At 35.0% G+C, this 26,620-nt stretch overlaps 5 protein-coding genes and 2 long non-coding RNA genes across 12 annotated transcripts in view; 3 read left to right on the top strand and 4 right to left on the bottom strand.

The window, feature by feature from the left end:
- The window catches only part of LOC126864495 (protein Wnt-1-like), a 76,965-nt gene extending 72,982 nt beyond the window's left edge, over positions 1-3,983 (top strand). Inside the window, exon 7 of the mRNA XM_050615913.1 lies at positions 277-3,983. Coding sequence (XP_050471870.1) covers positions 277-478 — 202 coding nt within the window. The 3' untranslated portion in view covers positions 479-3,983. The remainder of the gene's footprint in view (positions 1-276) is intronic.
- Positions 701-9,000, bottom strand: LOC126864442 (UDP-glucuronosyltransferase 2A2-like). 2 transcript variants are annotated; one of them, XM_050615817.1, is made up of 5 exons: positions 8,755-9,000; positions 7,281-7,497; positions 6,380-6,725; positions 5,611-5,869; positions 701-5,193 (listed from the first exon to the last, which is right to left on the bottom strand). In XM_050615817.1, exons 2-5 carry the CDS (start codon positions 7,409-7,411, stop codon positions 4,682-4,684), a joined length of 1,248 nt encoding a protein of 415 aa, XP_050471774.1. In that variant the 5' UTR covers positions 7,412-7,497; positions 8,755-9,000; the 3' UTR covers positions 701-4,681. The 2 variants fall into 2 exon arrangements, with proteins under 2 accessions (XP_050471774.1, XP_050471766.1); XM_050615809.1 differs by having other exon boundaries at positions 7,281-9,000.
- Positions 9,001-9,079: 79 nt separating this feature from the next.
- Positions 9,080-11,231, top strand: LOC126864461 (nuclear pore glycoprotein p62). Its single transcript, XM_050615839.1, has 6 exons — positions 9,080-9,289; positions 9,416-9,511; positions 9,589-10,128; positions 10,217-10,373; positions 10,452-10,689; positions 10,773-11,231. Exons 2-6 carry the CDS (start codon positions 9,439-9,441, stop codon positions 11,133-11,135), a joined length of 1,371 nt encoding a protein of 456 aa, XP_050471796.1. The 5' UTR covers positions 9,080-9,289; positions 9,416-9,438; the 3' UTR covers positions 11,136-11,231.
- On the bottom strand, positions 11,199-13,411 carry LOC126864531 (checkpoint protein HUS1). Of its 4 annotated transcripts, none has more exons than XM_050615985.1 (4): positions 13,280-13,391; positions 12,798-13,060; positions 12,114-12,520; positions 11,199-11,620 (listed from the first exon to the last, which is right to left on the bottom strand). In XM_050615985.1, the coding sequence occupies exons 2-4, from the start codon at positions 12,847-12,849 to the stop codon at positions 11,255-11,257; spliced, it is 825 nt and encodes a 274-aa protein (XP_050471942.1). In that variant the 5' UTR covers positions 12,850-13,060; positions 13,280-13,391; the 3' UTR covers positions 11,199-11,254. The 4 variants fall into 4 exon arrangements, with proteins under 4 accessions (XP_050471942.1, XP_050471963.1, XP_050471959.1 ...); XM_050616006.1 differs by having other exon boundaries at positions 12,114-12,533; positions 13,280-13,390; XM_050616002.1 differs by lacking the exon at positions 12,798-13,060 and having other exon boundaries at positions 13,280-13,411.
- Positions 13,412-13,568: 157 nt separating this feature from the next.
- The window catches only part of LOC126864406 (transcriptional activator Myb), a 41,248-nt gene continuing 28,196 nt past the window's right edge, over positions 13,569-26,620 (top strand). Inside the window, exon 1 of the mRNA XM_050615731.1 lies at positions 13,569-13,930. Within this exon, the coding sequence (XP_050471688.1) occupies positions 13,911-13,930 (20 nt within the window). The 5' untranslated portion in view covers positions 13,569-13,910. The remainder of the gene's footprint in view (positions 13,931-26,620) is intronic.
- Positions 17,873-20,539, bottom strand: LOC126864685 (uncharacterized). The gene is made up of 2 exons (XR_007689292.1): positions 19,010-20,539; positions 17,873-18,493 (listed from the first exon to the last, which is right to left on the bottom strand). It is a non-coding gene; the product is annotated as an uncharacterized LOC126864685 (long non-coding RNA).
- On the bottom strand, positions 20,552-26,417 carry LOC126864673 (uncharacterized). 2 transcript variants are annotated; one of them, XR_007689290.1, is made up of 3 exons: positions 23,839-26,417; positions 23,575-23,780; positions 20,552-23,437 (listed from the first exon to the last, which is right to left on the bottom strand). It is a non-coding gene; the product is annotated as an uncharacterized LOC126864673 (long non-coding RNA). The 2 variants fall into 2 exon arrangements; XR_007689287.1 differs by having other exon boundaries at positions 23,884-26,417.

The raw sequence follows: 26,620 nt of genomic DNA, 5'->3' as shown, positions 1-26,620 counted from the left end.
TTACTATTCCACTTTAGTTTACAGTAGTCACTCAGTTCTTACTACTGTAGTTCTCGTTTGAAATGCAGATGGCAGTAATATTCACGAAAGTTCAAAACCACAATATTAAAAGAAATAGCCTTCAGTGTTACCTGATTTCATACAACCCATAACTCAATTTTTGGGTCCTCAATAACAAGAACATTTACACTCAATAAAATCAATTTTAAAATACAATTTTTCATAATTGAAACATTTTTAATTTAGAACATCTTTTCTAAATATCTCTATTTTTAGGCTCGGTATTCCCGGGACTAGAGGAAGGATATGCAATCGAACATCCCTTGGTTTGGACGGATGTCGATTACTATGCTGCGGTCGGGGATACCAGACGAGAGTCCGGGACGTGACCGAGAAATGCAATTGTCGATTCGTCTGGTGTTGTCACGTGAAGTGCGAGCTGTGTCGGCACAAACGGGAAGAGCACGTGTGCAATTAGGCGGTAAACAAAAGAAAAGATAAGAAAAGGAAAAAAGAAGAAGAAGAAGCAAAAAAAATTGCATTCCGGTCGGCCTACCTACCGAAAGGTGCTTAACGACCCTCTGCGTCGAGGCAGTTTCTCCACGATCCCTCGATACACGATGGCCCGTTCTCATGGTCGCAATGGAATCAGGGTAGAGATCGCGCATCTACCATCCCCGTGTTTTTTCTTTTTCTGATATTTGTTTCTTTTAGTTTGTATTTTTTTCTTTTTTTTTTTTTTTTTTTTGTTTGTTTAAGTTAATTCAATCGAGGCCGATTTGGCTCCAGATATGGAAGTCAGTCGCGTGCCGAGTAGAGAAAAGCGCCGCGAGAGGCTACGAAGAGTAACACGTTACGTTTATAGTGCATTCTGTACCTGACAGTCAGAGTGTCGTAAGTCCACCGCGCTTCGGCAACTATCGACCTTGAGCGTATATAATGTAGTTTCCGGACGGTTAGAATGTTAAGATGTCAGGATGTATCTAAACGTGTTTACGATGTACAAAATGATACACGTGATACCTTAATATCTCTGTTGTTTTTGGTAATAGAAACGGATTAATTACACCCATCAAAAAGTCATATTGCTTTCAATTGAAAGAATTGTTACTGAGTTACTTGTGGAAGTGTTAACATATAAAAAAATCTGAACTTTGAGTAATCCTGAATTATTGAATAATCGAAAACAATTCTGAACAATCGCCGAAATATCTCTTAAGATAAACAAAATTTAGTTATTTTAGAAAGCATCATTTTTCATATTATCAAACACCATAGAGATATTTAAAATAATCCAAGCAAAATAGAACATCCTGTAGAAAGAACTTTGGAGTAAAAAAGATGCCTGTCATAAAACTGGAGTCGTCTCAGTATTAACGTTGCGACAGTGAGTCCAAGGTGTCTATGCGGTTGCACAGTTACGTGGCTTATTATATTAGTCTGGCTCTCAGGTGCACCATTATTTATGTAAATGTTAACATGTTGAGGATCGACGATGAAAAATTACCAATTCACCAATTTCCACGGATATCTAAAAATGTAACGGGAATTGGGCTCGACTATAAGAGCATATATCATGCGCGCAATAGTGCTCGTCTTATACTACAATTTACGTAATCGTAGGAAGAGCGAAATTGAACCTTTCGAAAAGGATCTTGTTTTAATCGATGAAACTACTGTGTAGCGATGAATATTTTATTCGACATTGAGAGCAGCTAAACGTATTCGCAGCGTACTGATCCTTGGCTGAAACTCAATATGTTAATAATTTACGATTTTTGCTGACGCGAGAGGGAGAGAGAGTGAGAACATGACGATAATAGAGAAGCGTGCGAGTGTTTCCGCGTGAACGAGATCGAGTGTCCGGATAAGCGAGAATCTGAACACGAGGATGAAATAGAGTAATATAGGCGAGATATTAGGCCACTCGACGACCATTCTTCCCTCTATTCCTTTCTTTCCATTTTTCAACTGTTTCCTTTCTTTCCATATTTTTGTTTTCCTCTTCTTTTCTAATTTTCTGTTCGTGCTCGCACATTTGCGTATGGCGCGAGAGTCTTATTTATATTCGAAGTAAAAACCTCCACGATGTGTAGGTATCTCATTGTATACCAATGCTCTCTAGCGCCTAGAACCACCTTGTCTTCACCTAAATACGAAGCGAATTACAGTGAGCTGCAAAAATACGCTTATGCGCTTTGCAGCCGGAAATGAAACGCTATATAGGTTATACCGAAACTTTTAAAATACTGTTCTGGCTATAACGCATCCAATAACTTTTGAACATAATTTTCATATTTAACGTAACATTTTATAATTATCAATAATAAAATATGTCAAAGTCCGAATTATAAAAAAATGTTAAAGATATAACGATATAGTGACCAAACATTGAGTGGTGAGGATGGCGAAGCGACGATCTTGAGCGGCTCCCCCGAATTTGTCCAAGCTATATAGCCTCTTGGAACCATATTTTAAAAGTTCCAGCGTAACTTATGCAAGCCATACGCGTTATGCTTTACGTCTGCAGGCGTCTAAATATGTACTTTCACGACTCACTGTACACTACTCGCAGTATGTCGGCCGCGTATCGGCGAACAATGCGAGTTACGAGGAGCGAGGCGGACTACGAAAGCGAGAGTCTACATCAGAGAAAAGAGTACAGAGAGCGGGAGAGGAGTGTAGGGAACAAATAAAGGAAAAGGAGGCCGCGATAGCAACACATATCCGCTCTCGACAGTTCGCCTCGAGTCACTCGATTCGGGAACAATTCTGCCAATGACTGTACATACTGTCTCCTTACCGTTTTGTAGATTTTACGTCCACGACTGCCGCGCTGTATATAGATAAGCATATATACATACAGAACATGTATTGTTGGTGGAAGCAACATAGTGAGGTTATATAAATTGAAACATTAAACGGCGACATTGATATTGTCGCATCTAGAATCATAGGTGTCTCATAGCGGCATCTTGAACTTCAAGTTATAAACGTGAACTGATACTTAAATGTGTGAATGTATATTCACAATTTTAGTATAATGTGCACTGTGTGAAAAGATAGTAAATTATGAAATTCTAAAATTTGCTTCTCAAATTGTATAATGTACAATATTTGTTTAAATGTGCTACAAACGAAGAAGCAATTCTGAGTTGACATAATATATCTATGTTTTAGATTGCCGTTAGGGCTATGAAATAGACTTGTAATCACGCTATATCGCTTCTGCCAGCTATGCATGAAAACACGATCGATGTTAATTAGATTCATTGAATGCTGCATTGAGAGAGAAACTGGAGCATTTTGAAAAGAGTGATCGCTCCTGCGTTTTCCGCAGCCTCCCTCCTCTCATCTTTTATTTTTCCTTTCTTTGTTCTTTCATTTCGTTTCTTTGCTTTTTATTCATCCTCATGAAACAACTTCCATCAGTATATTTTATTGTATTTCTTCATAGGGAGTAACGTTCTATAATATCTCATTGCGCGAAGTGGAAGCTACCGTTTCGTCGCATTTCAGCCACGCTGATCTAGATGGATCACAGTCTAGTCAATTACGAAGTCCGAATTGATCATGTGTCGCGATCTCTTAATTACGATTGCTCGATGATTTTTCGCTTTTACGAGACAATTTTTTAATCTTCTTTTTTATACTAAAAACAATTTTTTATACTGAATATATGTACAGCTTTTACTCTGTATTTTTTTCTTCTTTTTACAATGACCAATATTTTATACGAAGATCGGTTTTTTTACACCCGTCTTACGTGACGATGATCTTTTTTTCTTAAATCTATATGAGGTAACGAATTGTTTGATGACATGTGTCGATAGCAACGATATGCGAATGTACAGGGTGTTATATTTAGATTATATCTTTGAACGATTCCGAAAATTATTCGTTGCAAGTGAAAAATGTTTCACTATTATTCTACAAAGATTATGAAGAAAACCTATTTTCATATTTTTCATTTGTTTACAAGATTTCAAATATACAAATTAATCCAATGTACATCTTTCATGGATTACAAAAACAGAATAAAATGAAGACGTGAAAATAAACAATGATAACATTGAAATCTCATTTAAATCTCGACATTGAAATAATTTGAATGATATGAAATATCAATGCTTAGAATGGAACACACTGTATATTCGTTGCATGAATAAATCAATCTCTGTTTGAACGGCATAAACAAAGGCAGCTGATCTAATTAGAGGAACATGGCCTTAAAAGAGAGAGAGAGAGAGAGAGAGAGAGCGAACGAGCTAGAGAGAAAGAGAATCGAATGAACTATAAGTACTGATTCGTCCGTACGTTTTTAAGGATTTAGGCGATAACGCACACGAGCGAGCACTCGTGCAACGAGACGACATACAGAGCGCAGTATTGACAAATTGTAATTTATTTTTCTCTCCTCGTCGTTGATAATATGCTACATCATACATTCTAGCTTTTTCCAAGCAAGCAATCAATCATCAATCAATCTTATCGATCAAGTATTCTCGTAATAGTTACATCTCTTCATTAGCAATGAGATAAACCCTAGCTCGTAACATTTGTATTTGTATGTACCTGTACTCTACGTGCATTTATATAAATACATATGCGAAACGTGTCCGTAATTATCCATCCTATCGAATCCATGTTTTTTTTCTCCTCTTTTAGATCAATCACATTTTTATCGTGTATATCTTCCCTTTGATCTTTGTGTTCTTTTAGATATGACTAAATATCTTGCTAACATACAACCTATTGTCGAAAATATTCCAACTATAATACCTACAAAGAGACCAAGGAAGAATTGGAGATCTTCATTCAAGGTCCTCGCTGGACTGATTGGAGTTAGGAAGTCTAAATTCCAATCCTTTGTCCTTGCCATGTAACGCAACCAATAGATTAACCTATCCACAGCAGGATTTATTCTATCACGAATGGTTAAAGATACTTTTCTAGCATTCTCGCGATAGTCCATGGTTTCATGAATCTGAGTCACAGTATTAGCTAGTTCTTCACCAGATGAAATATGAATCTCTTCAGCGGAACGTGCAAAGCCTAACTGAACCGCTCGTGCAGCATTTTTAAATTCGTTGGGATTTCTGGGGAAACATATGACTGGAGTTCCATGGAAAGCAGCTTCGAGGAGTTCTGTGTCTGCACAGTGACTTAATACCACTCTTGTACGTCCATAACCTGCAATAATATGATAATAATATTATCAAAATTATTTTAAAATATATTTCCTAATTAATTTACACGTGATAAAAAAAGTTAGAAAAGAAAAGATAATATCTCTCATAGGCAGGCAGAAGAGTATAAGTCATTTTGGTCACTAACAACAAATTTTGCTTTGTTTATGGTTCTAATAATACAAGTCAATTTCATTTCTTTCCTGCTCTTTTATCTATGATTCTAATAGTATATCCAAAATTTAACACCTGATCTTAAGCACTTTAAATATTGTAAGTGCTTTTCTGTCAAATTAATAATCCTGGTGTATACTCTTTTAAATGATATTGTTCTTTAAAATGAAAGAGTTAAAGTAATTAGTTTTAATCAGGAACCTACTAGGATTCTATGAGGAGACTATAATTCAATGTAATCTTTTACCTATTAAATCTTGCCGATCAATTCTCGAGTGAACGAAAAGATTTTCTGGTAGAGCATTATTTGAATTTTGCCATTTCATGTTCTTCCAAACTACTGCTTGGCCCTCCCTGCCTTGAGGTAATTTCTGTGCAAGCTCCCTAATTAACGTCTCATAATTCTCATCCAGAAGAGCCACAATTGTACCCACTCGATACTCGATCAGAGCCTTGTGTAGATCGCTTTGTAATGGATGTGCCCCTCTACAGTGATGACAGCCGATCTACAATAAACATTGTTAACGGAACGTTCTTCTTCGATAATTTTTAATTATACACCAAAGACAGAGATGGATATTGCGTGGTATTATTAGGGAATTACGGCGTACGTTACGTGGTAAGAAGAAAAAGAGGAAAGGTATCAAGTTACTGAACTGGGATTCGAACCTAAACCGTTCATTTTCCAAACGAGTGCACTAATCAATTAAGCCTCGCATAAGTTCAATATCATAGTGTAAGTTAAGGGAGAAGGTTATTTTAGAATCGGCGATTGCTGAATTATTAATGGCTTTTATATGTGAAATGTTCTACTTTTTAAATTCTCTAACTTTCTAATTTTCTAATTTTCTAATTTTTTAATTTGCAAATTTATTCATTTTCAAATATCTAAAACTGTTCCAAGTCCAGTTTTAGCCATTAACAACGAAACGCGCGATTAAATGTACTGGACATTGAAAAATATCTTATTAGGAGAACAGGAAACAGAATCGGAGTAAACATTTTTGATATCTCACTTCCACTATCAGCTGGGTGAGTAATGCATAATCCGAGCGTAGGATAACGTCAGCGTCCCAAAGTATAAGGCGAACATCAGCGTATAGATTATCTAAATTGAGACTGATGTCTGGCAAGTATTTTCCCACTATCCGGAGAGCATACACCGCGTACTCATCCCGAGCCGTGGAGAATATTGACCTCCTTGTAGTACTCATCCACAACCTGGTCCAAACTCCTGTATTCTGGACCGATAAAGCGGCACCAGTATATTCGAAAACATACAGTTCTTCTTCTCGATTGCGCGTCCATATCACTGGAATAGACTCAATAGCTCTTGCCCATGGAAGCAAACATCCATCGTGCCTACAAATTTATTATCTACGATATTATAATTTTCTATATTATTATTTATATAATTTTTAATTATTAAAACTAGAAAGTAATTCATAGTCTTTCTTAGAGAAATCTATAATTTAATTATCAGTTTTATTTTTAATCATTAATACTTCTTTTACTTTTAATCGAAAAATGAAAAATATTAATTTTTTTCAATTGCAATTCCTAATCGCAAAAATTAAAATTAAAGACAAGGATAACTAGAGAATACTTAAAACTTCTTGAGTCAAAAATAATTTTTTCTATGATTCTTGACTTAGAAAGCAACTACCGAAAGTAAATTATGTCTAGAATGATTAGAAAATGATATCAAAATGCAAGTAATTGGAATATACTAAAATTACAAAAATTCGATATATTTAGTACTTTTAAGCTACTACGAAATCGAAGCTACTAAATATTTAAAATGATTTTAATGTAATTTTAAAAATTCTTTCGGAAACTACACGGCAATGATACAAAGTACCATCATTAATGAAATTCACTTCGATTGTAAATATATATAACAATATTGAACTATACCAAAGTGCAGGAAATACAGTGAAGGTAGGTTGAATTTCCTGTATCTTCTTCGCGATTTGTTCATCTTTTAACAAAGCTTCACAGGCTTGAATCGTTTTCTTTGTAGAATATGCAGATTTGTCAACTTCCATTTTCACTGTAAGCACTTCAACATCGATCAAAGTTTCGTAAACTTCGTCTTCGTTGGACTCCGGTATAATTAACGTTGTATCGATCCCTTGATCCGACAAAGTGTTGGCTAGTAAAGATATGTCATAGATATCTTCGAAAGCGACAACCACTGCCGATTGCGGGGGTGCAGTTAATGTGGAACCGTGAATTATATTCGCCAAATACATAAGTACGTATAACGTAATAGTTACCGACATTTTGATCGAACAATAGTAACGATCGATAAAGATTAAATCCATAAACGTTTACTTGAAAATATAATATTTTTAGTACATTAAGAAGAAAAATTGCGAAGATAGCCGTATCACATATGTAAAACCGCGTTCTTTTTAATTTCGAGCAATCTTCAGTCAGTTATCGCTATATTAACCACGATTTCGAAACTGGGCCAATCATTCGCTAAAAAAAGAAAACTAAAGAACCGTCCCGGAAGTTTTTAATAAAACAATACTACTTTCTACCATCCGTTAATCTATATATGGAAACAATTAATCTTTAATAAGTCGTTAATTTCTCCAGTTTCCAAATCACTAATTCCACACCAATTTCATCTTTCGAAAACACTTATATAAATACGATATATTCATTTATTCCTCGAGTTTACAAATTACCAATTCGAGGTATTTTCTTTAGAAAACACTTCTGTTATATATACGTGTATGTTCTATATAGGCACCTTATATGTGTACAATTGATGTAATAGTTAATACAAGACACAATATAAGTTTCGATGGTTGTGTTTAATTTATTCTACAACATACACGAATCTGTACAATTTAGGTTTTGGACACCTGTTTGAAATATGTGATGTACACAAGGTACAATTTTCGCGCCTTAGATATATACTCTCACAAATTACATAAATAAACAACACTGCTTTTTTTACACGGAGTATGTAAACTTTGCGTAAAGAACGCTGGACAGTTTAGCCCGAGAAAAGATGAATATTAGGTCCACCAGTGACTGATTCTATAACACACAGAATCGCCATGAAGCGTAAACTATCGCGTGGGTCGTAAGTCGTAAGTCGTAACACGCGGCTTTCGTAAGCAAACTTTGCCTCTGAACAAGAAGAATGTTTCACACACGAAGCGACTAAAAGTTCCTGGAAACGTACGCTCTAGCTCTAGATATGAATCCGTGCACTCTATTTAGGCATGATGTGTGATATTATCATATGATGCTAATGTAGCAATTTAATTAAATCCTTTAAACACAGAATAAATATATAGCAATTATGTATTAACGTAATAAAAATTGAGATGTTGATGTAGCGAGTTGAGGTTAAGCTCACTAGTAATACCGATTAAATTCTTGATGAATATAGAAGGGTTGTGCAGTAGTTTTCACACACACTCTGTTCTATTTATTCACATTTTTGTACACTATAATAAATGTATCAATCTTTTATAATCAAAAAAGATTTTCTAATCTACAAATTGTATTGACTGATAATACTGTATATAGAATATTAATAATTTTTTATGGTTAATGTAATAATTTTTAAATTAATTTTTGAATGTTTTTTATTACTAACGTCCGCTGGGAAGAATATTCACAATAAATGTCTCATCACTACAATGCCATCTATTAACCTAGAATATGATAGAGTGCACTGTATCTGATTAATTTCGCTTGAATTTGCTTTATATTGGTTAGAAACTGCGAAGTGTAATTTTAAAGAGAGTTCTGTGACAAAGGATCTAAAATAGATAATTGTAAAGTATAAACCGCAGTGTATAAGTATCTTATAATAATTTATTATTTTTAGTTTAAGCATTGACTGTTTATTCCTCAAATGCTCGTATTAAAAGTCAATGACGTTTAAAACGAATAAGGTTAGCTGTAAAACTGTTTATAAAGTTTTTAAATAAAATACATAATGAATAATGCTTAACTTTCTTACAAATTTCAGCATTTTTATACGATAATTAGTAAAGTTCTAAATATGTATTATTTTATAGGTATAATAATATAAAAAATAAAAATGAGTTTCACATACAGTACTCCAAAGTCTCAACCCAGTACTACTACTCCTGCAAGCACTGTACCAACTACAAGTATATTTAATATTTTGTAGTAATCAAAAAATATAATTACACCTTATTGTTCTACAATATTTTAATTCTTTTTGTAGCTTTTACGTTTGGAGTCGGTGGTGCTGGAGATGCAGCAAAACCAACGGGATTCTCACTTACATCTACACCAGTGCAAACTAAACCTAGTGGAGTATTTGGTACTGGATTAAGTGGTACTCCTGTTCAAAGTCCTGGCTTTACTTTTGGAACACCAACTGCTGCTCCTACAACCACTGTACCTTCACAAACACCTGGTTTAACATTTAGTACTGGTACAACTGCAAGTACTGGCATAACTCCTGCAGCAACTACTGCGACAGTTCCCACAGGATTCTCTACACCAGCATCAGCTGGAAATACTTTAAGCTTTAATTTAGGAGGTACTACCACAGTGACAACAACAACAGCAGCGACCTCAGCTTTTGCATCTAAGCTACTTACTGCTGGATTTGCCTTGGGTGGTGGTGAAACTATTGTATCCACTGCTAGAACTGGCTTAACGTTTGGTACACCAAATACAATAACAACAGGAACTGGGTTTACTCTTTCTGCAACACCTGTTGTAACTACTGCTATAGCTACAACCACAACAGCAACAGGTATTAGTTATTAATTTTCATAGTACATATGTATTATAATAATCCAAGTCTGTTTTATGAAAATAACCATTGTTCATTGTCCTTACAGGTTTCTCTTTAGGTGCAAGTGGCACAACATCTGCAGCCACAGGATTTACTTTCGGTACAGGGACAACTTCAACTAGCACAGCAGGATTTTCTTTAAATCAGACTGCAGCCACAGCAAGCCTCACATCTACTCAAGCATCATTGGGTACAACTACAACGTATGTCTAGTTTTTACTGTTATTTTGCAATATGAGGTTAATATAATATTTTGTTATTTACTAAATGAAACATAACAGTGTCAGTTCATCTGCGGGTACACTTCAACCTGCTTCTATAAATTCGTTTGAAGAATCCATAAATAAATGGACCTTAGAACTAGAAGAGCAAGAGAAGGTATTTGTAAATCAAGCTGAACAAGTTAACGCTTGGGATAAATTGCTTATAAGTAACGGAGAGAAAATAGTAGCACTGAATCAAGAAGTTGAAAGAGTCAAAATTGAGCAGCAGCAGTTGGAGCATGAATTGGATTATGTTGTAAGATAATTATTATGATATATTAAATAACATATAAAATATAAACACTACAATTTTACAAATATATATAATTACAAATACAGGTTGGTCAGCAGAAAGAGTTGCAAGACTGTTTAGTACCACTAGAAAAGGAATTAGCATCTCTTTCAGTATCTGATCCAGAAAGAGAATACACATATCGTTTAGCGGAAGATCTTGATACTCAATTAAAACGAATGTCAGAAGATTTGAAGGAAATCATCGAACATTTAAATCAGGCCAATCGCACGCAAGATTCCAGCGACCCTATTGTCCAAATTGGCAAAATATTGAATGCTCATATGAACAGTTTACAGTGGTTAGATCAGCAAACAACTTTGCTGAATCAAAAGATTCAGCAGATTGATCAGATGCATCAAAATTTCAGACAAGAGAATGAACGAAACTTCAATTTAGCATATAATTAACGTTAATAGTCGAAAGTTCATTTTGTATCAATTGCCTTTATGCGTAAAAAAAACTCAAGGGTGTATAAAAAATAAAGAATTTATATTGTATGAAAACAGTTTGTTAAAATTAATGCGATTCAAATAGATACCGAGGGTAAGAAATACTGTATTTTAACATAATCTGCTACATGCAGAAATAAGTTAACCATCTTGTCTTGCAGTATGTTACATTTCACGCCATCGGGATGTGTTATGTCCCAAGCTAGGAACATGAAAAACTTCTTAATATCTATAGTAGCTGATATTTTGTCTTCTTGACTTTGTTGACTACAATTCCAAACTTGCAACTTTTGGAAATGTGTAGACACTGTGGCGCTGTCCGTGTCGATTTTCAATACAAACACGCCGGTTTTGTCGGCGCTTAACGTTAATTGTGGACTCATGTTTTTCATCCTTTCTACAATATGTTTTACGTGTTTAAGTTGAGGCATATCGACCGAAATCTGGAAAAAATTAAAAATAGAAAAATAAAAGTACAATGGTTACAAGAAGTACATGTTTGCACATTATTCTATTTATTATAGTAATTAAACATTAATTAACTAGATATGTTCACTTTCGTAATACTTGAACTGCTACAGAGATATGATACTATGAAAATGAAATATCAAATCTGATAAAAAACCACTTCATTGGAAAAGAAGATATTAAGTTATAAATAAGTGCAAATACTCCCTGTACTATGAAAAACTAATAACAATTAAGAAAGAACTAGACTGCGAATTTTTATGAAAATTCATATTTTTGAGAAAATAAAAAATGTTGACCTTGGCAGAGCTTCATTCCACCTATCAAGTAGTATAACGGGTACTGTATTCTGAATATTTTGTAATATTTTATGAATTTTTGCACATTCAAATTTTTCGTAAATACATAAAAATTTGTAGTATAGAAGTAAGTATCATAAATAAAATAGGCAGAAAAAACTGTTTATACATGAAATTCAGGAATATTTGGTGCTTGATGCTCGGTCCATTCGCGTCGTGGTATAACTCTGACAGGTACATCGTGCAAGCATTGTCTTGATTCCATGCTTAATGAAGGTAACTCAATTTCTATAGTGAGACACGGTTGTCGCTTATTCGTTAATTTGATTTTAACGCTTTTTGCGGTCATTCGTAAAGATCCTAGGGATCTGGCAAGCAATGTGGGATCAAATTCTAAATAAATCTCATTCTGTTCTTCAGAGACGCCATTCATAATGTATTCAGTAAAAAAATGAGTCTGACTTAGTTCAGCCCAAACCATCGATGCTCGGTCATCAGTGACACTGAAGCATAATTCATCCAACGTTAACCGCAAGGTACACTGTTTTGTTATTCGAGCGATAACATTAACGATATCTGAAATAAAATTCTATATTTTAATATTATTGTATTTCTATGAAACTAATTGATAATAAGAGGGGTTAACATTGCAATTCGATATAAATTTTTATTACGTTGCATTCGGTATAAAAATTTGTATTGGTATTGCTATTTAATCGTAGACGTTGAAATACTTCCGGTATATAAAAAATTGCATAAGAATAAGGGTAACGTAAATATACTAATATTTATTGATATTTAATTATACACAACAATTGGAAGGTTAGAAATAGTTTCCATGATTTAAACTCACTGGTGAAATCTCTCATTGCAATTACGTCCATCATTCTACACCTGAATTTCATCCTTGATAGTATAATGTATAGTTTTTATAAGACTTAAGTATTGGATCTCTTGTCGTGTAAATAAATTTTACGCGGGAACTTGTGGTACAATAATTACATACCGATGACCATTTGACAGGCCATAATTCGACATTTTTAGTGATTACAATGTACTTATAATAATTCATTATTTACACTACATTTTGATCACAAGAAAACAATGTTCCAGATTCTACATCATTAAATATATAATTTATATTTTGTGAACAAAAATTTATATGTAAAGATCTGTATTTAATATAAAACAAAAAATTATACATATGACACGTAAACACACATAAAAAAATATGACAACAGGGCACAAATAGAATATAAAAAATCTAATTTCGTATATGTCCTATTATTTTATTTATTTCTTATATTACAGAAACAAATAAAATAATTTACTTACTGTGATTACAAAAAATATAACGTTGTATTTGACCTCAAGAGCTCCAAGATTTGTATATTAAAATTTGTACGTTATTATTAACTCCTATTTCTTCTATTACAGATACAAATAAAATAATCTAATTATATTACATATTATAATCTCAAGAAAGATAACATCGCATTCTTCTTTATCAACAAACTCCAAAATATATGTTGCTAAAATTTGTAACGTAATTTGCATGTCTCTCAACAGATGTCACTAACATACATATTTTCCGTTAATTTTCGCGCGAGAAATTACCCTAGTCGGTTCGAATGTCGAATGACCCATAATCTAGCAACGTGAGATCTAAGTTTCTCCTGTCAAGTTTTGTGTGTAAACAAAAGCAGCATATCAAACCTTACGTCCGATAGGTCGCGTCCTTTCGTTTGACGGTTCAGTTCACGAAAATTGTTCACATTTTGACATACAGTAGTCCTCGTTACGTTTTCTCCCTTGGAAGTTGCGAATCTTAGTTGTTTGGTTAGGGGTGAGTTCGGCCATGTTGTCAAGTTCGACGACTAACAGAAGTTTATCGTAATAAATCGTGTCTCGTTAACTGTGTTTCTGGAGCGGGCAGCAAGCAGCGAATCATGCAACACTGATCGACATGCGGTTTGCCAGAAAGAGGTGAGTCTCTATCTCTTTCTCGTAAAACGTGTGAACATATTTCTTATCTTTTTCTATTTCTTTCCCTTTTCAACATTCTACATAAACTTACATTTTCTATATAGAAAAATGGGTATTTAACTCGTTTAATAAATTAAATTAAATTAAATTAAATTATATCACTTGTATCTAGGTCCTGTCATATTTGCTGACATCAAGCTCCTGAGTGATTATCAATCGATTAGAAATACATCCCTATTTAAGTATGTGTTATTAACTTTGTTTTCTTCCGAGGTAGTTAACCCCGGGAGCGAAGAAACAAATTCTTGACCGCTAGAGTTACGAATTCTTGCAAAAAAGTTATTTTCGTAACAACATAGGTTCAGTGACATTTTTGTTTTGTTACAATATTCTTTATATTCAAATAATATTCGATTGCAAGAGGAGTACGAAATATTATATTTTGAAATAAATATTAAGGAATTATAAATTTAATCAATTTATCACTTATTAGCCGATCGCGGATTTTTATACAATTATACGAAGTTTAAAAATATAGAAATCTATAGAATTTATATGATATGTAGAAACATAGAAAATATCAAATATATAGCATTCTTTATAATATTAGATAAAATATAGATAAAACGAATTTCTGCTTAAGTCATACTCTTTTAATTGTATCCATGAAAATATGAATTTGTATAAAAATCAATCGCTTGTTCATTACTAATAGAAGACGTCGTAAATTGTTCGAACAAGTACTTTACGACATTCGATACGTGTGTAGTTCGTATTACAGCGAGACTTTATTGTTCTCAGGAAACATGCTCCCAGTAGCCGAGTATTTAAATGATCCGCGTGTATATTTTTTCCATTATCGAACGTCTAGTCGAGGCAGGTGGTAAAACACGTGGCATGCGTAGAGAACATGCACCGGTCCCATGTTTTTTTTCCTTGTCTTCTTTCATCTTTTAGTTACTTTTGCCATTTCTCTCTTTCTAGCTTCTACTTTTCATCTCTTTTCGTCTCTCTTGTTCACACTAGCGCGTTGTACACATTCTGTCTTCGTATTGCACGACACATCAGTACGAAGAAAACGCGTAGTACCCAAGGTTCTCACCCTAGGTCATAAGATATGTACATACGTCGAAACACAAAGACTAAGCACATTCTTTCGTCGGTTTCATCATATATGTACCTATATAAAAATCACTATTATTATTATACTATTATCAAATAATATTTAACATTTAATTATTCTAAATTCAATTTATGTATAGTGTCTGCTCTTATCAATGTATCTTAATGTATAATTAAGTCTGAAGTTATACATATTACGTAGTTAGATATCATATATTATATTGAATTGCTCGAGAAATTCGTAGTCTTTTCAAAATTGGAAAATTTCAATAAAAATCATCAATACTGTATTATTTAAGAATATGTAAAAAATGTTGAAATGATATTATTGCCAGCTTAAATATTCACCTTCAAAAGTCTCATTGCAAAAGCCATTTGAAAGAGATACAAGTCGCCATAAAACAGAGTACAGATTAATTAATAAATTTCTAATTTTGTTCTATGAGCTTTCCAAACAACCTAGTATATTGTTATAAATTAATTTTTGTTTTCAAACCATTGATTTTGTTTTAATTCTTAAATCTTCTCGCAACATCGATCGATTATCAAAAAGTTGTTGGATCCTGTGAACGACAATTTCGAGGTTAGCCACTATCTTGCGTTGTCGAAGTTTTTGCATCGATATCGTCTTTCTCATTCACGGATCCGGTAACCCAGAAAGGTATAAGGTAACGACGGGAGTTGAGAACTCTTTTCGAAAGGGTCAGCTTTCTCTTTTCGAAAGAAAATATTCGAGAGAAACAATCGAGTGTAGATACTTGTGTACCCACATTGGCGCCACAATATTCTATGGAAAACGCGTAAAAGAATACACATTGCGTTAAGACACACTTGAGTATACGTAGAGTACACTTTGAGGTGAGCTATAGGGCTATAGGTTATTCAAATAGCGGCCATATTGCTTTTTCATGAGGAAATGTAGATACATTGTGTATACAAAATTCCCTACACCGTGTTTTCAAAAACTAACGACATATATAATGACAATATTATTATTACTAATATGTGTGATAAATAATAATGTTTAATGGTATTGATACTATAGATTAATTATTTATTAATCGTATATACTATTATCGTGATGGAGATGGGTCGTTTAAATTTGAATTTGTGTGATATCTACTTCGTTTACTTATCAAAGAAGCACTTAAACAACAGAAAATAAAATCGTATCATTTATTTAATGTTTAACAGGCGTTGCGTATCTGACCTGGAAAGCTCTGATTAACCACAGACACGTTTCGCGCAAACTGGATCCTCCCTTCCGACATATCATCAGCTCTGGTCCCATTTCTCTATATGCATTTGCTTTGCAATAAAGGCAAAGCAACGACGAAGAGAACCGTAAAACCTACCGATAAATTCCTTCTTTAACAAGTCATTCCTGGAAAAGTCGGCCTCGAATGGGACTTCACGCTTGTTCAAACGTTCACGTTTAACCCTTTAGCGCTCGATACCTTCGCCATCTACACCTTAGGTACGGTTCTTGGATTATAACACGATATATTCTTTTCGTTTCCCATATTTTCTAGACCGAATAAAAAATACCTTAATAGGTATATAAAATCATTAAATTTTTTTTTATATTTGTTTATATATATGCATATAGTTATATATTTATTTTTATATTTACATTTTCTTTCCTTTTTAATAAGGTCAAGGATATATGTGGCTACAGTTTATATTTTTCATTGCTTTCTTTCTGAATTTTTAAAAAAATTAATATACAATAAATCAAGTAAATAACACTTGATCACGATTTTTGAGTTGTGACGAATTCAAATAAACATTTAAGATGTATAAGATATATTCTGGTAAAACAAAGATTATTACATGTTTATTCAAGATAGTCGAATATGTAATAATATATTCCTTGACCTATTCGAAAATGACACTTGTGCTTCATGGACGGTGGCGCTGGGTTTTGTTTCTATCTCGCTATGTAATCTAGCCACAGCTATGAAAATGCTTACTCGTCCTGTAAGCTTGTGGATGATCAATCGTATACAAACAGTAGAGGCCAGTGAAGCATAATAACGAAGTGACTTCCGTTCATTAATATTTCTTTCGTATCGTGGTCTGGGACTACGTCCCCTGAAATTAAAGGTCCAGATGGTACGAATCCACCCCTGATCTATTTTGAGTTTTCGAGCGATCTACACGACCCTCGCTAACTCCCCCTTGGCAAACTCATTTCACCCATATTGCATTTCATCAATTTGCAGCACTACTCTTATTAATGGCGCAGTTATAACCACGCCACCGACGCGTCTCTGTAGTTTGATTTTCGATTAGACTGCGGATGTTTGTGCATTTATAGGAAATATTAAAATTCAAAATGCACAGAAAGCATAAAAGATGTAATATTCAAAATGCAGTACTTCTGATATTTAGTGAGTGAAACAAATCTCTGTGTAAGTTTTACTTTTGGTTTAGTAGGTTTTCATAAAAAGGAGCCACATTTCCCATTTTTTACAGGAGGATAATTTTGTCAATTAATCTTACGTTACCAAAATTGGTCTATTACTTAATTTTGGAGCTAAACATATATATTTTTCCACCCTCTTTACAGTTGAAGAAACATTACTTTGTATGATATTAAAATATTCCGGATATTAAAATGTTATTTGTCTTAACAATTATGTAAAGCTTCAGCTAGACCTAACGCATTTTTTTTATCTTTAGCTATTTTGTATTGAAATATTCCCTTTTACTCACCCAATGACATTATAATCAACAATTCAACAAAAATGTACTTATCATGTTTTTCTCTTATAATCATCAACATAAATTTACATAAACATCCATAAATCTGACTGATAATTTTAAAATAATATATTTCTAGATTAGTGATATCACGTGCCACATACCCTTTCAGTATCTTAAACATTATTTGGCTAACGAAAAAGATCACATTATGGTACTGGTTTGCGAAACGCGCGTCGATTATTCGACTTGGTTTGAGCTGATGTCCCTTCATCCCAACATCCAGGGCATGTAACGCTTCTACTTATCAATATTAACTCGTCTGTTGGGAGATAGAGTGACGTCAACTCACGAACCCGGTGTCCCGCATGGCAACTGCCAAGGCGTGTTGAGCCAGGACGCAAGGACAGACGCAGCGCATAGCGCACGCGGTGCGTTCACACACATTAATGCGCATACGTATGTTTCCCCAAGCTCGTGTGCACAGCCCTCGTGCTGCGTTTCTTGCTCCGTACTCTCGTGCTCCTTCCACACCTCCCTCCTACTCCCTGTCTTCGACGCCCCCTTTCCTCTCCTGTTCTTTTCTTTACACCTTTTGTAAACTCTTCCTCCTTTTTTCGAACGCGTTTTCTTTCAATTTCATTTCCGCCCGTCTAGTATTTTCTCTTTCCTTTCTTTCGTACAATTTGCATCTTTTTCGTACACGACTATGTAATTTTCCTATAAAAGCTATAACTACAAGTTATATTAATTAATTATAGGTATATTAATATAGCTATTTTAATTTGGTATATAGTATAATTTGTTAAAAGAATTTTATATTATTTGTTATTTTCCAATTGAAAATGACTGGTAAAATAGGAAAACTTTATCTTTATTGGTTTAATTAAGAAAATAAAATACAATGCGTTACACAAAACATTTTGAAATTGTGTCACTATAATGAGACATGACTATCATAGCTGTATTGGTAAAATTTGAAACTAATCTGAAAATGTATATTAAAGTTACAAGATATTTACTACAAATACATGTACAATTCATAGAGATTAGTATGGTCTTTAAACAGCATACGAATTTTATGGTTCCAAATTTTACCAATATAGTTATAACAGTCGTATCTCATTACAGTGCTAATGAGATTTCAAAAAGTTTCATATAAAAGTCTCTTATTCCAAGCGTTCTAGTAGTTATTAGTAACTGTATAGATATATTTAGAAATTTTAGTCCTTCACTATTTTGTCCCCATACCTTTTTTCTCTAGCTTGATCGTGACATTCCTTTCCTACATTTACTTGTATCGAAATGAAGTATCATTTTTCCTCGTCCAATTCCTCTCTCCTTTTCTCGTGTATGTACAAACATGTGCACGTGTATACCCTTTCTCTGTTTCCCTCGATGTCGCGTAAGGCCCTGTATTCCGGAATACGTCACTGAACGGTACGCATTATTGGATAAAAGAAACGAAGAAGGTTCATTTTGTCTCGTCTTATTTCTGTGAACGCAGCAGCTGTCTTTTATTTGTCTTCTCTCATACTGACGCGAATCATGATTGCGATTGGGCCACCACTATGGAATGCGTGCAAGCATGTGACAGGAAGCTTTTTAATCTCGTTGGTTGACTGATAAAAATGTCTGCCAGCGACCGATTTATGGATGTCATTGCTAGGTTATGTCACTATAGTGTATTTGATGCTTGGCTTATGACTTTACTTGGTTGACTTCAGTGGGTGAATTTGATAGCTCGATTTCTTGTGCTGTTGCTGATAAAAATATTTGAAGTATGATTTCGGAAATAAGAATGAAATATCGTTAATTTTAAATTGTGAACACTTCGGTTTAGGGCCACATTTAGTCCTACTCTCTATGGGGCCATATTCTAAAACTTAACTGTACAATTTAATTAGGCCTAATAATGATGTTGCGCCTAGAGTCTCTGAAAATATAAACGTGGCCCTAAATAGGTCATATAGATAATAATTAGTTTGTTTCCGATTTAAGGAAATATTAAGTATCTTAGTGTTCAGGGTAAACATTTTGATTTAATCAAACATTATAATGGGTGAACTTATAGTAGATTATAGGTTTCGCAAGAAATATCAATATTCTAACGTTATCTCCATGTTTTCTTCAATCTTCAACTGTAGTCTCCCTAAAAATATTGAGCAGTATAATACACGACCTCCTTTAAAGCCATATTTTTTGCCATTAACAACTTTCGATAACGTCAATATTTATGGAGTTACGAGTTATGTTTCCAATTACATGGGGATCATCCTCTATATACATAGTACATACCTTATTCCTAAACTTTTTCTGGGGCTTGTATAGTTTACTCTGAGCCACTAAGCGAGACATCAAACATTTATGCGGACATGAACGTAGTATATACACGTGTTTCTTAATTCGATAATTAACACGCATAAGTAGAGTTTGGAAAGGAGAAGAGAGGCCTCAAGGGAGGCAGTGCTAGCAGACTTAATTACTCGGTCGTTAGTACGCTTAAAACAACACACGATAAAATGCCGTGGCACGACCGATGTTATCTCGCTGCTCTAACTATCACCGTGGGCCCCTGTAATTTTCAATCGTTTCATTACGCGCGCAGAGGCCGACGAAGTTCGAAGACCAGTCGAAAAATCCGATACAGGAAGAGTCAGCCATAATTTATGCTCGCGTTTTTTGGCCAGTTACCGACCCACGGACACGAATCGGGCAGCAAGTACCGCAATGCGGTCGGTAACTCGCAGTTTCTGAGGTACACCGCGTTAATACAAGCGAAATTACAGGGTGCCCGCGAGTTCCTTGTACCGAATACCAACAGCGCCACGCTCGATGGTTCTCAGTCGCCTCCAGGCGAGTTATCTATGGGAGTATATAGGACGAGTGGACGTGGAACGAATGAGAACCCGGAAGGCGGATTCCCCGTGCACTTCAAAGGGAAAAACCTGTCTGCGTTGTCGAAACGACCTGCATCCATTCTCAGGCATACCGCTCTTGCCTTCCATCCGACGTATATGGCGTCTGTTTCGTAGCTGGTCCCGTTCGAGGAATTTCATGCCACATAGACGATTAATTTGTATTATCCAACTATACGTCTAGTGCGTGATATTATTTGACGACAGCTTATCATTTATTTTCCCGACATTCCTCACAGACGTTTTTTCAGAGTGGATAGCTCTTAATCCTATTTGGAGCGGCCCCCTTTTCTTCTTCTTGATTCCGCAAGAATACTGAATGGACAGGGGGTATGTCGGGTATCTGTAGAAACATTATTGAATTTTTAATAAAATACGTTATTATGCAAGTATACTTTTAAAGAATAATGTTTATAATAGTAGGACCCTCTTGCATAAAGTAATATCTGTAGTCAGATTTTTCAAATCACAAACCAAGTTACCAATTTTCAAGTTACCAATGTTAATATATCATCTGGTATAATAGTGACAAATTTTATAATAGTAAAATAATCATACTAAATGAATAAAATTCTACGAATAAATGTCATCAATCAGCTAATTGTCATATTCGATGTAAAATTGTAAAATTATGAAACTTAACCATATGCCTATCAATTTTCTAATATTACTAGTTACTAAGTAATAATCGTACTAGGAAACTCAATTCTCCAAGTTTTCATTAGAGGTTCAAGAGAGCAATGTGGATCGTAATTCTTGCATCTCGTGCATCTTCATTCGTGCATGTCTTACGGCATCGAAGAAGAATAATGAGATAGTAGGTTACCTTTGGATGGATCACGCGAACAAAAATTTGTCTGTATAGAAAGGTATCATCGTTCGACGCATCACACGCTTTACTTTTGCATTCACTTATTATGATACGAAGTCAAAGGATATTACGCCATCTGGTATGGTTTCGGCAGTCCGAGCAAGGAACTGTGTAATCTGTGCCGGACAATATCGCCGATTCAGACGAAAAGGGGGGAAAAAGATTCCGGCATAATTTTTCGCGCTTCCCAAGCTACGCGCATGAATGGTAAATTTTTTTTTTTTCTATCGGGGCAAAAATCTTTATTCTGCGCCTGGGTCTCAGGACCGGCCCAAAAAGAATTTCGTGACCTGTTCCACGAGCATTGCATTCATTTCCATATTCTATGTATTTAGTGTTTACGTCTACTTCGTATCCGGTCGTTGTTCTGAATAGCTGACAAAGCCTGGCAGAGGCTGGCAGAGGCTGGCAAACTGGTAAATGAACTAGACGTTTGATATTGAACTCGCCGTTAACTCTTTTTCATTTGATGCTGCACAATACGCCGTTACGGCAGCGAATAATTGAACAAAGAAAAAATAATATCTCGTTGAAGTTACCGACATGGTAAAACGAGAGGCATATCGAGGTCTATGCTAAAGCTATACACGGAGACGCGAACAAAGTGAGCCATTAGAACTCGTTCTTACAAAATGAGCTAAATTCTATCAACTTAACCATATCAACATAACAAATGTAGCTTCTTATTTAACAAACAGGTTAAACTAAAGAGAAGTAAAAAGTCAGACACTTTTCTAAATCTCTACTTTATTTTAAATACGAGTATAAATCTAGTTATCTATAGCTATGACTAGGCATAGTATAACCTCATTGTTGTGTGCTTGTTATTGTTAAGTTTTGGAATTACGATAATTATTTTAGTCACAACTCAACAACGCCCTCTATTAGTATAGATTAAGCAATATTGATTATTAACGAGGTTCGGTTTGATTGCCTAGTAAACAGCTTTATTTATCGATAAAGTGGCAAAGGAACCGAAATGATTTGGATCGACTTTGTTGCATTTAAATTCGGGGTGTAAAGAAATGGGTATCAACTTTAAGCGATCTGGTTTTTGTTGTTCCCTCGCGTTTCGAGAGTCGATCGGTTCTGAGAAGGCAACGGCGAAACCGCGAGGCCTTGCAGAGACTTATATTCCGGATCCCTTCCTCTCGTTTCTTCGTCTTTCTCGCGTCTTCTCTTCTCTTCCGTGTCCCCGGCCACCTCTTCGATTCCTTCGTACTTCTCCTCATCACTCTCCTCCCGGTTCATTTGTTTCTCTTGGTGCGCCTCCTTCTCTCTCTTAATTTCGCTCTTTGAGAACACAACGAGTCCTGGTTAAGGCCGATTCACACTGAATTAAGTCAAAACAATGCGGGGAATTCGAATAATCATTACGGACTCTGCGTTTCAATGACTCGTTTAGTATGATATTTCTTCGTCGAGTGAGTTCTTCAAGAGTCGTGTTTATGGTTGTTTCTTCTTATATTCTTTATCTGGAATTTGCGTTGAACTCGTCTTAAGACGACCTCGCCCCCTGTCATGGTTACGTTCAGGAAATTATTAGCGTCCTTTTTGTCAATATTAAAAGTAATTTTACACATATTAGATTGTTTGTGAGAAATGAAATTTGAAGCGATTCTCGTTAAAATTGCACGAAATTATAGGTGAAACCGTGCCACCACTTCGATCAAATCTGACGTAATATAATGCGTTAGCTCTGAGTGACATTGGTATTAAATTGTTCGCAGCTGCCTATGAATCGTAGCTTAAGGTATTCTTCACGAGAAGGTGGGACAATTTGTAAATATTTTCCTCAAGCTATTGCATTTTTAGTGGCTCAAGAATTTTTAGGGCTGATTCTGTTGATACTATTGCATCCTAACCTTGATGTATCATGTACAGGATATTCTGTTAACATTTTAACAAAACAATATTTTAGAAATGGTTTAAAACATTGCTAATTAATTATGCACTTAAGAAATATGATTTTTATATTCATATTATATCGCTTCAAATTTTGATTTTATCGCTGCAACACTATGTACCTGGTCCTAAAGAGAAATCAAGTAAGTTCGAACTTGATCGTGGGCGAAGGTATGCTACAGAGGACTGTACACTCTGTTCAACGGCCTGAAAAATTTTCTACCGGCCCATCTCTTGCATAATACGTGGGACACCCATGAAGACGGCTCCACGTTATTACGTGTTTATGGTGTACAGCGTCGATGAACGCGATTACTTTCTGGCACCTCTGAAAATTATAAAATTCTTAAATAGATGAAAACACTAGGTATTTACATCAATTTTACCATAACCGTTATTTATTATCCATATATTATGTCTTCGTTACTAACTTCTTCCATGAAGACATCCATGAAGACAGACATTAACTCTACTACGGTTTGTTTTCATAGCAACCATCCAGATAGATCTTTATTCATCAAAAAACTTAATAACAAGAACATAACCTGAAACGAAGTGTAGGTCATAAACTCGTACTCTATATAAAAGTACAGCATATTTACAAAAAGAAAAAGAAAAATGTATATGTATATACACATATATATATATATATACATGTACGTATTGGTAGACGTTGTTCCAGCCAAACTCCACGGTGGGAAAGTATTCGCGAACAACGATGCAGACGCACCCTGAGGCGTGCACAGAGCAAGAGGTATTCACCAGAATTAAAGTACGTTCTCACAAGCAATGCGTCTCTCTTTTGTTTTGAAAACATTGCCTTGCACTTTCCTCATTTACCGTAACATCTCATAACGAAATCACAGCGACCTCAAGGTCGTCGTAAATGTCATAAAATTTTGCTTTATTAGAAAATAGCCATTGACTAACTTTTTATTAATTTTCACTTTCTAGATCCTAAACTCGTCGTTCCTATGGTAACATGTCACGTCCAATCCTCACACTTTACACCGTGTTCTTACACGTGTGTTCGACTGTCCAACAGTGTTCTTTATGTCTGACCACTTCCTCCGTGTCACAATGGTAGACGCAGTTTTATGAGTATTAAAAGATGCACGAGCTGTTTCTTGCGAGTAACACCTGTATTTGTACTGCACCAATGGGCTGAAGAGTAAAAGAACAGTAGTTAAATTGTACATTTCCTTATGGGCCAGTAATTATCGTTCAAAATGTTATCGTTTGATACATTTCATTTGATACATGGAAACTTAAACTTTAACATACATAAGTCAGTTGACCACATATCTACGAATGTACGAATTATAGATGACAATGTTTATATTATCAAACATTATGTTAGAAAATTTGTATTTCAAATATAATAGCGCGCATGATTTTTAAACGGATACCCGGTACGCACAAGGGATATTCTTCCGCAAAACGGTTACATAACTATAATACATCTAGACGGTAGCCCTGGTAATTCTCTCGGGGACTGGAAAACGATCAGTAGTCGGCGTAAAACAAGGACATCCTTGTTCTGAACGTGACTTCGAGATTACTTGGTAGTGATTCTCCATGCTTTCCTTCGTTTTGCATGACAACTGTCTTTGCATAACAGGGAGTTTTCCATCCATGAAGAAGGAATTAAGGAAGTGTCTACTGCATTGAAATTCGAAATATATCATTTAAAATTCAAATTTTTGGGATTTAATTAAATAACCGTTAAATTTATTTGAAGAAGGATATATATATATATCCTCTGTTCCAAGGTCGATATGGCACCTTTTTTTATCCTTTTTATCATATTCAAGCAATTTTTTTTACTACACATGTATGCTTTCCTTATAGAAGAAATCGTTCATTAAGTATCATTCATAAGTGTATGACGTAGTATGTGGTGCGTCAAATCACAAATTCCATCTATCCTCAGTGTGTATGACGTCAAATTATAACTAACTCATTTTCATGTACATACTCATGTCATAGACAACATTTGTTCTAGCGCGAATTTAAGAACTGTCATCTCTTATCGTCATGAATATCAATATCATGTCTACTCGATGTAGTATACTTTCTCGTTTAACACGTTCACGCTGGCGCTGCTATTTGTGTTTCTCGCCGTGGGGCGGCGCTCGTATTCATGTTCACAATAAATTTATAATATTGAATTGTTATGTTTTTAAATAAATCCTACTTTCTTCAATTAATATACGTTAAATTTCTATTATTTAAATTTTCAACTGTATGGCAATTTTTTCTAGTTACTAAACGAACTACATTTTTGGTGGTACGTACCGTCTGATGGAACATTCAAGTGTGAGCCACCGGTGGTGCACGCCGCCTGATAGGGAACTTAAGCGTGAACCACCGGTGGTACGCCCGGCGTAACGTGTTAATGTCTCGTGTTTGACAAACTCAAATTTGAGCGTATGTATGTATATACACCCAATCTGGTATATATGTACTTGATGAATTTTCAAACTTAATTTTTTTCGAAATAAAAGTCGAATAAATAAAAGTTATTTTAGGTTTCCGACATATTTTAATACATAGAATATGCTTCTGTCGATTATTCAGTCCTGCTCAGGCCGGAATTAGCCAAGTTCAAATATACATACATGACAAATTAGTAAACTTACCTTTTTGAAGTATATTATCGTGTTATTCTACATATTTCACTTATTTTTGTGTGTAAAATAACCTTCTGCCCTATTGTACCACATATTGCTTCGTACCTTGTATATCTATATTCCAATCTTTTATCTTTCGGCCTCTACATACATCTATACATTAATGCCAAAATAAGGAAGGGTTTAACGAGAGAGCTTTCATCACAGCATCCACCATTCGATTATTTTTTTCCATAGGCCTGAATGAGTGTACGGGCGATGGAGGGCATATGTAGCTAAGAACGCACACAAGGTGATATAAGCGCACACATACTGGGACACATATAGGGACGGTCGTCATTTGATTGCGCCCTCAGTGTACCATCTCCTCGTCCCGTGGCTCTCCTGTCCTTCCCTACCCTCGTCGAGCAACTGCGACCGTATCTTTCCCCACTACGTTGCCAACAGCCCAGCACGAGAGCACGTTAGGGAGTAGGGAGTAGGGATCGTCCTCATGCGCAGGCCGCCGACAATCCAGCCGGTACCTTTAGTTCAA

Source organism: Bombus huntii, chromosome 1 (assembly GCF_024542735.1).
Source record: "Bombus huntii isolate Logan2020A chromosome 1, iyBomHunt1.1, whole genome shotgun sequence".
Lineage (NCBI taxonomy): Eukaryota > Metazoa > Arthropoda > Insecta > Hymenoptera > Apidae > Bombus > Bombus huntii.
The sequence above is the reverse complement of the archived record's forward strand: the minus strand, read 5'-3'. Positions and strand labels throughout refer to the sequence as shown.